Genomic DNA, 11,996 nt, shown 5'->3' on the forward strand with positions numbered 1-11,996 from the left:
GGCTTCCGTCTTGCCACCCTACCCCTTAGAGCATTCATATGAAGAATATGTGAGATTGTTGTCACATGTAGAACACAGCCAGTAATTGCCAGAAATTCCTGCAGTTCCTTTATTGTTACTGTAGGCTTCTTGGAAGCCTCCCAGACCAGTTTTCTTCTCATCTTTTCATACATTTTGGAGGGATATCCAGTTCTTGGTAATGTCTCTATTGGGCCATATTTTCTCCACTTGATGATAACTGTCTTCACTGTGTTCCATGGTATATCTACTAATTTGGAAATCATTTTGTACCCTTCTCCTGACTGATATCTTTCAACAATGAGATCCCTCTGATGCTTTGGAAGCTCTCTGCGGACCATGGCTTTTGCTCTGAGATGCAACTAAGAAAATCCTACTAGAACAGCTGAACTTTAGTTGTGATTAATCAGAGTCACTTTAAATGATGCCAGGTATGTAATGACTTCTACTTAACATGAGTCTGAATGTGATTGGTTCATTCTGAACACAGCCACATCCCCAGTTATAAGAGGGTGTGCACACTTACGCAACCAGGTTATTGTAAGGTTTTTATTTTTTCCCCCTCGATGATTTCAGTTTGTTTTTCAATTGAACTGTTCACATAATAGGTCACATTAAAAGTGGATAAAGTTCTGACATGATTTATCTTTGTCTCATTATTTTACATCACAAAAACCTGGCAGGGGTGTGTAGGCTTTCTATATCCACTGTACATGCTTTAAAACTGCATTCTGTGATTTCTGTGGAAGAACTGGGTTCAGTGTCATGCATGTGCCTATTTGGGCCACATGTCATCAAAATCACTCGTTTTAAAAACTTGGAATCGCATGGCTAACTGAGGTAGTGATTCTATTAATGGATTATGCACGTACAAACAACATATTACATATAATTACGCACAATAGGAGGTTTATAAATGTATTTTGTTGTTTGCAAAAGTCTCAGACTGCATCTTTAATGGTCTGAGGCATGGGAGGTGAAGAGGGAGTGGATTTAGCGGGAATAGGGTGTGGGGGGGGGGGGTTGAGACCAAGATCAAACACATTCAGCAAACATTTTGGGAAATAGAAAAATAGATTTAGTTACGCCAGAGCCAAGAACCGGTTGGGAAAGAGAGAGAGAGAAAGAGATTTTTGTGTGTGTAATATTTTTTTCACTTTGATCATTTAATACATATTAATCATTTTCCAATTGCTTTGGCAGTGTAAGCAAATGTTCCCCATGCCATTACAGCCATTTAAATACAAATATCTATGGATAGGGAGGAAAAAAGAAAGAGAGAAAAGGGGAGAGAGAGAGAAAGGGCGAGAGGTTTGTAGTGTGGTGGGTGGTGGTCATACTTACCTGGTAAAATGAGAGTGAAACGTTTTAATAAAAATCAAGAAACCCTAACCAGGACCCTTAATTTAACCTGACCCTAGAACTGTCAAACCCTTTCCACAAAGGGCTCAGTTTCTGTGGCTTTCAGTTGGTGTCCAATTTAGAAGCTCCTAAATGTGTGACTGTGAAACTAACAGATATAGTGTACATGCATACACACATACAGACTCAGTAGCCAGTTCATTAGATACAGATCCAGTTCATGGAACTTGATCATTCCAACACACAGGCCACATGGCCGTGGCTTTCTGTTATATGCAGCCAGACAAACGTTAAGGGGTTCAGCATTAGAATGTCAGTGATTGCTGCCAAGATCTCAACCAGATATAAATCCTGACCAATCATCTCCACGCATCATCTCTGCTCAACTGTCCCCAGGATGTCATAGACTGAACGAGGCTGAACTCAAACTTATAAGGTCAAGCTGGTTTCCCAAAATGTTTCCCTCAAGAAATTGGATGCCTTCATGTTGTCCACTCATGATTGCTTTGTCTGCCCGTCTTCTGAGGTCATCTGGGTGTCATTGTGGACCATACTCTTTCCTTGCTCCACATTTCTCCTCCACACCAAATCACCCTCCAGCTATCTCTCGTCCACCAGACTCCCAAATAACTCCCCCCAAAAAACGTGTGTGCACCTTGGGGGACCAAGCATTCACCAGCACCCAAACCCTAGAGATTTCTCCCTGCCAGCCACCCGCGAACGGATTACCACCTTCAAACACGGTCTCAAATACCAACCTGTGGGTCCTACTCATGGGAAGGTTTTGCAGCAGAACCCCAGACCGGGTCCAGCAGGTGTTTGATCAACGAGCCTTCCACATGCGTGGAGTGGAAGTTGACTGGTATGACCCATATTCGTTCCTGTTGAGTCAGTATTTGCTTATTGCAAGTCCAGAGTCCATATATCCTGATCACGTCCCTCATCCACACACACACACACACACACACACACACGCTTGCACATTCATACAAGTGTGCACATTCACATGCGGGTGTGCACACACTTAGTTCTGCACACGTCATCAGGTTTAGCGCCGTCTCGGTGCTGTCCGAAGTGGGAACCTATCAAACGCCAAAGAGGTCAACGGATATCTAAAAACAATAGTAAGGTTATATAGCTTTAACTACTCTACAGAATGTGTTCATGCACAGTATTCAGTTACATTCAACCATGTATACATTACCAGTGGAGTGTACTGTATATGTAAATATGTTTTTCTATTGTGTGCACACTTTTCCTTCTCACATAAAACATGCAGCTCTGGAAAAAATTAAGAGACCACTGCACCCTTTTCTTTCCTTTCCAAAAAAGTTGAAAAGGAAGGTTTTGAGTGAGGAACAGAAGTGTTCAATTTGCAGTGGTCTCTTGATTTTAACTCTTCTGTTCCTCATTAAAAACATTCCTTTTCAACTTTTTTGGAAAGGACAGAAAATGGTGCTGTAGACCAAGAAGGAATTTGTTAAAATCCATCAAAGCTCTTTTCAAACAGAATCCAACAATCTGCTAATTGACAATAATTTAAGATATATGGAGAAAATAAAGAGCAGACAGAGAATGTCTTAATTAGTGACCTCATGTATGGACTGACAGAGAAAGCCTGTCAGTCTGTGAAGTGCACAGATGACAGACCAGATGCAAAGCAAATAAAGAGACTGAGAAAATGTTAATTGGGATGTAGTTACTGCACTTTAATTAAAATAAATACAGTGCCATTTACTGTACTAAACAGTGAAACCTAACAACAGTGCCATGTACAATATGTCTCGCCAGGATTAAGGCGGCTAGGACAAAACTCAGATAACAAAGCATAAACGTATTTATTTCAATCTACTTTTGTCTGGTTGTTAATCTAAAATCTCAGCCTTGTCAATGGTTGTCCTGGCCCCCTGTCCTGTCAATCGAATGCGCACGGACGAAGACGGAATAAGACGAGGGGGAAACAAGATGCATCAGTTAGCCATCCGGAGATGTTGTTGCTACATGAGACGCCAGACCTTGGCATGTACTGTGGTCTTCAGGAATGTAACAAGGCCAAAGGGCTTCAGCAACTGGGTCACCTCTGCCTGTTTATCAGTCGTTAGTAACTCTGCCCCTCCCATCCAGGTCTGACCACACCCTCCCCTCTGCCCCTCCTTCCTTTCCCTGCCTCACCTCAAAGGTGTCACAGAGAGCACCCTTGTTCTCGCCCACGCCTCCTGTCCTTCGGGACCCTTCAAAAATCCCAGATATCCCTGCAATTTCCGGTGCAGTGTTTGTTTGGCGGCTAAGGGGAGGGAGTCAGGTAGACTTTTAAAAAGTGCCTCACTGACAAACATTTGGGGCTGCGTTTGAGGGTAAACACATGAACGGAGGGGCTGTGCGTGGCAATGAGGACTGAGACGCCGGTGTTCTGGCCCTGAGACACAGCTGCCACCGCAGGCGGCACACAGAGCACAGCACTGTTCAGGCCTCAACTGTTGCCCCATGGACAACACAGGGAGGGTGCACTCTGCTGGGGACAGCAGGACATGGCTCACAGACAGACAGGACAGAGCAAAGCACCCTGGGGCGTTCATGTTCCTCCTAGGAACATCAAACACTCTGGGTCTTTAGAAAACACACATGCTGAATTGAACACAATTGGAAAAGAGGTTGACGTCATTTGTGAAGGTTTTCTACAACGGTCTGCGGTCACGTTATACCTTGAGAAACGTTTTTCAGGTGCACGCACGTACGTAATGAGCTTGCACGAGTCAAGTGTCGGATAACGTCCACTGAAGTAATGTGACAGAATGCAGCATACAGCAAAACACAACCACGGCCTCTGGAGTTTAGAGACCTGTTTCCTGGGCAACATCACTTCCTCCTGAACTGTGGAGGGTGGAGAAGGGGCACAGGCAGGGTGTGGAAGGGGGCATGTGTGGAGAGGCACGGCGAGGGTGGGGGTGAGTTTTCGGGAAGCTGCAGGGGTACATGGAGGAGGGATCCTGACTGACAGATCGGTGGGAGGAAGTGGGGGCGTCTGTCTCTCCTGTGATTGGCTGCTGGATGTGAATACCCCTCTCTGTGTCCAGGCATCCTTTCTCTGAACCCTCTGGGCTGCTGTTTACTTCTGTTGGAGGAAACGGTCTCCTTCTCTCCACCTGAAATCCCCAGACTCTGTAACCACTGGCACAGTCCACTATCTTCCTCTGGGGTGAAGGATGGGGCCACATATTTGTCCGTGGCATGATTCCCTCCTTTACATTCCACTCTCATTCCTCTCCTCTTCACCTTCTTCTTATCTTTCCCTCCTACCTCACCAGTTCTAAAATCCTCATGCATTTTAAGAGGGGAAACCCTGCTCCGTCTTACCCTGTCTGTGCTAGGGGCTCTCAGGGGTGGGGAAAGCTTAGATAAAGGCTGTCCGCCCATTTGCCTTTTCTGAGCACCGATAACAAATGAGAGTGTTTCTGTGAACGGTATTAATTCAGTGTGCCCATGTGCCTTCATGAGTGTCTCGGGCTGTGTCGGGGTCTCTGGGACAGCGTTCATGTCAACATCCTTCTCGGACACCATGTCACTGTAAGCCAGCGGATGTGGGAGTGCCTTCAGGTCGGTGCCCGGCGTGAAATCCTGGACGCTGCTGGTCGCTTCGCTGACATGTGTGCTGGCAGGCAGCACCATTCTGGACCTGCGGAATATAGAGCGGAGGCGTCGGTGGGGCGGCAGGCTGGCCAACAGCCCCAGTGGGCCGATGCTGCGGAACAAGGGTGGAGGGCGAAGGGGGACGGAGTGTCGGATACGTAGACCTGTCTTCTTGAACGACGTGTCTGCTCCACTCTCCTCGTGCCCTTCAAGCTGCCTCCAGCCGTCGTCAGATCTGTCTCCCTGCCCTGACTGACAGTGTCGGGCAGGCTGGCACATTCTTTACCCTGGCTGAGGTGGAGGTAAACTTGGTACACTTGATAAAACAATCCTCTCCGGTTGAAGACCTCTACAAAGTACTTTTTTTTGTTTTATCCTGAAGTCTCTTCGTCAACGAAGTCATGAACATTTGGTTCAACAAGGCATCCTAAAAGTAGACTGTGGGTACAAGTAAACATACAGTGTGAGGACATTTATCCAAGAGGTCAAGATTTCATACTAGTTGAGAAACGACATAGACATAGAGAAAAAAGGAAGGACAATCAGAAAACACCTGAGTACAATGCTTATGAGTGTACGTTACATGACCTTGTTACATAGACATGGTGAAAGCCACTCACGGGTTCAGCGGCGTTCTCTTCTGGGTCCTCCACTTCACGAATGCGTTGCTTTCGATTGAACATAAATTCACTGCATTTGAATCCTGTTTGTCTGTCCACAGATTTCATCCTCTTGATTCGTTCCTGCCTTCCTGTCTGTGTGAGCTAATCTCAGTCTCTATGTCCACACCTGTTTCTCTCTACCTTTCATCATGTTGCCCTCTGACATGAAAGGTGATACACTGCCATTACTCTCTCTCTTGTTTTAGGCAGCACATCAGTTATTTATGAATGGCTCTCTGAAGAGCAGGAGCCAGGATGGTACCCATATTGATTTATCAGCTTAGTTTAGTTTACAGACCTAAGCTCAATGCAGTGACTTGTTATATTGTTTCTATTGATGGCGAAGTCTTATAAACTGTCACATGTGAAAGTGCATAAATTGTCGTAAAGGCTACCTGTTTCCCCTTTGACCCACAACCTTGTATTAAAAATATATGCGTTCAGGTGAAAAGTTGTGAACATGTTTTGAGTGCTAAAGAATAACGATTCATTACTTTGGCCAAAGTCTCCAAGAAAAATCTCCCTTTTACTACAGTTATTGAGTAAAATGTGTTAATTTCAGAAACAGCTCTTTATTTCACCTAAATTATGGTGAATAACCATTGAATTTGGTCAATATTTCTATGTTTAGTGGAACCCCTCAATCTTCACATGTTATCTTTTACCTGTCAGGGTGGACATTTTTAGGCTAAGTTAGCGATAGCTGTGTGCGCGAGCAAGGTTGAGTTAGAGTGATAAATACTCCATAATTTAGTCTAACAGGGTGGACATTTATCAGTGAGGAACGAAAAACAGAAATATAGCTTTGAGCAGTTGTTCTCCCACCTGAAAAGTTATGATATTAGGAATGTAACTTCATTGTGGAATGTGGCTTATAAATAACCACTACAAGCTAAGAGGGTACAAACTGATTTCAGGGACACACTTAGTGTTAAATATTATAATAAATACAATACATGGGGGAAAACATTGATGAGAGTGATTTAAACTTAATTTTTTTCCTACACTGGTGTAACTACTGAAGATCAATAGCCGGATTGAAGGATCTTTGAGGAAAGGTGTGGCACCGAACAGCGCATCAATTATATATATATATATCTTCAAGGACCCTTTTTGTCTTTGGTAGCGTTGTTTGCTGGATTGGTTGAACAAGTAAACCTGCCAATAATATTGTCTTCCTTTTTGTAAATACCATGCATCTGGGGCACGGGTCTCCGTAGTTTATTTAAACCTTCGTAGTTAACCAGAAAGTAGAAAGTAAATAAAACACTGTTCCAGAGGTTGCGTTCTGAATTTCAACACTGGGGGGCGGTACTCGTACACACACGAACATCATGAGACGCTAAAACTGATCCGTGCAGGCTTTTCTCCCCCCTTTGAACTGTGTAGTCGGAAGTACTTCATAAACCGTGGTCTGGGTGACCAGAACGATATTGTCGAGTACGGTAAGTATTTGATATATTATTTCACTTCATAAACAGTACTATTCTGGGTGACATTTCCGGTAAATTAGGTTCCGGTTTCTACATTCGGGTGTTTTATAATATAATTATACAGGCGGAAGGGAGGTGAGAAAACGGGCAAAGTCAAACGGAGGTTATATGGTGGAATGCTTGAGCCCAGTTCTCAATTCGCACACTGATTGCGAAACAAGATTAAATTCTATGGGATGGTCACTCTACAACAATAACTATAAGTCAAACTTTTTTTCTATCTCCGGATGTCTCGTGTGCACTAGACGTCTTGGTAATACCAACACACCGTATCAGTAGTTGTTTGTGAAGTCATCTGGTAGTTACCGCAAGGAATCTGGTTGAATCTGGTTCTTGTTTATGCATAGCCACGAACTAGTCAGACTTTTGTAGTTTTCTCAACAGTTGCAAGTTATATTCAACCATACATCTATATTGTTTTACCTAGTTTACGTGTCTATTGCTTATGGTGTAACACAGTACAACCATTGTTGCTCGGCCCTTGTGGACTTGTAATTGCCTTCTCCGCCCATGATGATTTAAAATGGAATGTATTCAGTTTATGTAAATCACTATAGATAACACCGTTATCTAAATGACTAAAATGTAAAATGTCTGGTTTTTTTTTCTTCCTCTGCTAACTCCTTTCAGATGGCTCACCGGCTGCTGGTCCGTAGAGTATTGACTCTCTCTGTGAAAGACCTGCGCTGTCTCCCAGCCTCCTCTTCCTTCTCTACCTCTGTATGTTCAACCTCAACCCCTCTCTCATTCCTGACGCCCAAACGCACATTGCCCCTCTCCCTGTCCCACATCTCTCGCAGAGAGGTCTCCTTCAACATCCAGGACCAGGAGGACTTCAAAGAGAGAGTCATCAAAAGTGAGATGCCTGTGCTCATTGACTTCCACGCCCAGTGAGTACTGTATTCACCTGTGTTTTACACCATGACCACCGACACCCCTGTCACTCGCATGGCGTATGTATATCATGCAAGAATATGTTGAACCATGTGCGACACAAGCTCAAATAACCTTCTGCGTGTAATGGGTATGCAAATTCCCTCTAACCATACCACATTTTGGTTTGTTTAGTATGGAAGCTAGGGGCAGTAGTACGCGCATGTAGCAAGTTCAAATTGACTTTTTGGTTTTCTAACCTTAACCAAACTGGGGCATTACCAAGCCTTAACTGTTTTTCTTGTCTAACTTTACCCCTAAACATAACCACACTGGAGGTGTTACCTAAACCTCAACTAATATTTGTAGCTCAGCGCTTCCCTCCTCGTACATCCACACTTGCCAGTCAACATCACCTAGACAAATTTCACAGTCCATTTCATGGAGTGTAGTGTGTACTATGGGCTAGCAAATAGGTGATTTTGCCCGCAGTTCAAAATGTATTTCTAGTTCACATTTGCCATATGAGCCACTGGTTTCAAGAAAGCGTTGGTAACTCATCTGTTCTTGTGGAGTTTTGTGTTGGAGGGTGGCTGTATCTCACACAAGTGAGTACACCCCTCACATTTTAGCAAATATTTGATTATATCTTTTCATGTGACAACACTGAAGAAATGACACTTTAATACAATGTAAAGTAGTGAGTGTACAGCTTGTATAACAGTGTAAATTTGCTGTCCCCTCAAAATAACTCAACACACAGCCATTAATGTCTAAACTGCTGACAACAAAAGTGACTACAACCCTAAGTGAAAATGTCAATATTGGGCCCAATTAGCCATTTTCCCTCCCTGGTGTCATGTGACGTGTTACTGTTGGAAGGTCTCAGGTGTGAATGGGGAGCAGGTCTGTTAAATTTGGTGTCATCGCTCTCACACTCCCTCATGCTGGTCACTGGAAGTTCAACATGGCACCGCATGGCAAAGAACTATCTGAAAATCTCTCCAGGATGTAGGGGTAGATCAGGGGTGTCAAACCAATTCCATGGAGGGCCGAGTGTCTGCAGGTTTTTGGTTTATCCAATAAATTGTTTCCCAGTTCAGACCTAAAAACAACCAGGTGAGGGTAGAAACTAACCAATTAGTAACCTAATTAGTCAATCAAGTACAAGGTGAGAGTGAAAACCTGCAGACACTCGGCCCTCCGTGGAACCGCTTTGACACCACTGGGGTAGATGTTTCAAAGGCTAGCATATTCAAAAAAAGTACAGTAAAGGACTAAAAGGCCAGGGTCATTTGCTAAAGAAATACATAAAAGACTATATAGAGTTTTGGAACAAAGTCTTATGGAAAGATGAGACCAAGATTAACCTGTACCAAAGTGATGGAAAAAGTCTGGAGGGTGGAAAATAGGAACCGCTGATGTTCAAGATCTTACCAGCTCATCACGGTGGGGCCCTCGCGGGGCCGGTACGTGGGGGGTGGGGCCCTCGCGGGGCCGGTACGTGGGGGGTGGGGCCCTCGCGGGGCCGGTACGTGGGGGGTGGGGCCCTCGCGGGGCCGGTACGTGGGGGGGGGGGCCCTCGCGGGGCCGGTACGTGGGGGGTGGGGCCCTCGCGGGGCCGGTACGTGGGGGGTGGGGCCCTCGCGGGGCCGGTACGTGGGGGGTGGGGCCCTCGCGGGGCCGGTACGTGGGGGGTGGGGCCCTCGCGGGGCCGGTACGTGGGGGGTGGGGCCCTCGCGGGGCCGGTACGTGGGGGGTGGGGCCCTCGCGGGGCCGGTACGTTTGGGGTGGGACCCTCGCGGGGCCGGTACGTGGCGGTGGGGCCCTTGCGGGGTACGTGGCGGTGGGAGTGTCATGCTATTGGGGTGCTTGTCATCAGCAGGACTAGGAGACTGGTCAGACTTGAAGCAGTGATGAAGGGAACAAAATACATAAGATTCCTCTTTCATCCCATAAACAACTCAATGCACAGAGCCAAGTCTTTGAGTGGCCCAGCCAGAGGCTGGATTTGGACCAACTTGAATATCAGCGGAGAGACCTAAGGATTGCAGTTCACTGACGCTCTCCATCCAACTGACAGAGCTTGAGAGGCTCTACAAAGAAGAATGGGACAACCTGCCCAAATCTGGCGCAAAGCTTGTAGAGGAATACCCAAGAGAATTTGAAGCTGTGATCGTTGCCCAAAGCGCTTTACAAAGTACTGAATAAAGAGTCTGAATACCAATGTACATGAGATTTCAGTTTTTTATTGCTTGTAAAGTTTTCACTCAGTCCTAAACAGATTCTGTTTGTTTTTTTCTTTTCTGTAAAGGTGGTGTGGTCCCTGCAAGATTTTGGGGCCAAGATTAGAGAAAGCCATTTCTAAACAGAAAGGCAAAGTTGCCATGGCAAAGGTCGACATAGATGACCACACAGACTTGGCCATTGAGTATGGGGTAGGTGTGAGCTTTTTACATTTTCTATAAGCAATAAGGTGTAAAAACCCATGTATTATCGTGTAATGACTCTTAAGAGCTGTTAGGCCTTGAGGGAAAGCAGAGGAATGGGGCATAGAGTTAAAACAAACCAACCATTGGGTTATAGTTTCTTTTATGTTTTCTATTGTTACCTTTCAAAGTTGGCACCATATTTTCATAGCTGTCTTCATTAGTAGATTATATATATTTTTTGACCCAATGAAATAGTAACTGCTTCTACAGCTACAGCTGTTAGGTATTCTAAGAAATGCATTTAATCCTTTCACTAAAGAATTTAGTCTGGGCAAATGCTAGTGGTTAGTTCTGAGCTTCTGAAGATAATTACCAAACCAGCTTGTTGCAAATTCTATAGGAAGGTTTGTAGGTTTAATTTGCGTCATTACATTGCATGTTGCTAGCAATGAAGATGATAGACAGTACATAAAAATAAAATATTCATTACATACCCGGCGGTTGGTGAGTCCATAGGAAAGAACTAAAACTTGCCTAGTTGATGGCGTTAATATCAACACCTACTTCTCTTTTTAGCTACGGTTGCTTGCTCATAGTCAAAGCCTTGTTTATCCTGTGCAAATTACAATTAAAATGTAAAGCCATATCGTTTTACATTTTAGTCATTTAGAAGATTGCTTTAATGAGTGCATACATTTTAGTTCTGATACTGCATGGGAGTCGAACCCACCACCCTGGCCTTGCAACCCCCTTTCTCTAACAGCTGAGTTACACAAGGCCATGTAGTTCTGGAGCATTGCCCCTGTTGCCTGGCACTGTCCTGTCAAACCTTACTGGTTGTTACTCTGATCATAGAAGCATGTTTTTAGTAGTGGAACAGGCCGTTCGTCTGATGCTGTTACTGACCCCTGCCTCTTTCTACAGGTATCGGCAGTTCCCACGGTAATCGCCATGAGAGGAGGCGACGTCATCGACCAGTTTGTGGGACTCAAGGATGACGATGCGCTGGACTCATTTGTCAGCAAACTCATTGGACAGTGAATCTATGAAACGTGTGAGATTAGCGATCCAGCCCCCCCCCCCCCCCCCCCCGCACCTGACCCTGTCTGACAAACACATGGACACACTCACACCCATCCCTAAACTGTTGTATCGCTCTGCTTGTCTCTCTGTCCACGGTCTGGTGAAGGGTGTGTGCGTTTGTGTTTTATCGCCGTCTTCAGTGTTCCCACCACCCATACGGGGGTTTGCTTCCTGCCCGTTAGACCGTAACGGCCCTGACCAATTGAAACGCAGGGAGGAGCACAGGCCGACGTGTACCAGTGCGCTACCGTAGATTGTCTCTAGAGTGGGCAACCACACCGCTGTACTTTACCGTACGCTATGGGGACAAGTCGTTCAGTGTTGTGGGGCGGGGGGGTGGGGTTTACAGGAAGTATGACATTGTTTGATGAGCTCTGTGACGTCGCACTGTGCGTTTTCCTGATTGTCCACACGAGGGCGGCTGTACTCTAGCTTTGTAGGCCACA

General features: G+C 45.3%; 1 protein-coding gene across 1 annotated transcript; it reads left to right on the top strand.

Annotated features, from left to right (window-relative positions):
* The first annotated feature begins 7,006 nt into the window (after positions 1 to 7,006).
* Positions 7,007 to 11,565, top strand: txn2 (thioredoxin 2). The gene is made up of 4 exons (XM_010901030.5): positions 7,007 to 7,114; positions 7,793 to 8,052; positions 10,350 to 10,473; positions 11,392 to 11,565. The coding sequence occupies exons 2-4, from the start codon at positions 7,793 to 7,795 to the stop codon at positions 11,506 to 11,508; spliced, it is 501 nt and encodes a 166-aa protein (XP_010899332.1). The 5' UTR covers positions 7,007 to 7,114; the 3' UTR covers positions 11,509 to 11,565.
* Positions 11,566 to 11,996: the final 431 nt, after the last annotated feature.

This window comes from Esox lucius, chromosome 11, assembly GCF_011004845.1.
Source record: "Esox lucius isolate fEsoLuc1 chromosome 11, fEsoLuc1.pri, whole genome shotgun sequence".
NCBI lineage: Eukaryota > Metazoa > Chordata > Actinopteri > Esociformes > Esocidae > Esox > Esox lucius.

Excerpts from the sequence above, each read along its gene's own strand:
- txn2 (XM_010901030.5), top strand. The coding sequence starts at position 7,793 with ATGGCTCACCGGCTGCTGGTCCGTAGAGTATTGACTCTCTCTGTGAAA. Across the intron at positions 8,053-10,349 it reads CTCATTGACTTCCACGCCCA|GTGGTGTGGTCCCTGCAAGA; the intron begins GTGAGTACTGTA and ends TTTTCTGTAAAG. Across the intron at positions 10,474-11,391 it reads ACTTGGCCATTGAGTATGGG|GTATCGGCAGTTCCCACGGT; the intron begins GTAGGTGTGAGC and ends CTCTTTCTACAG.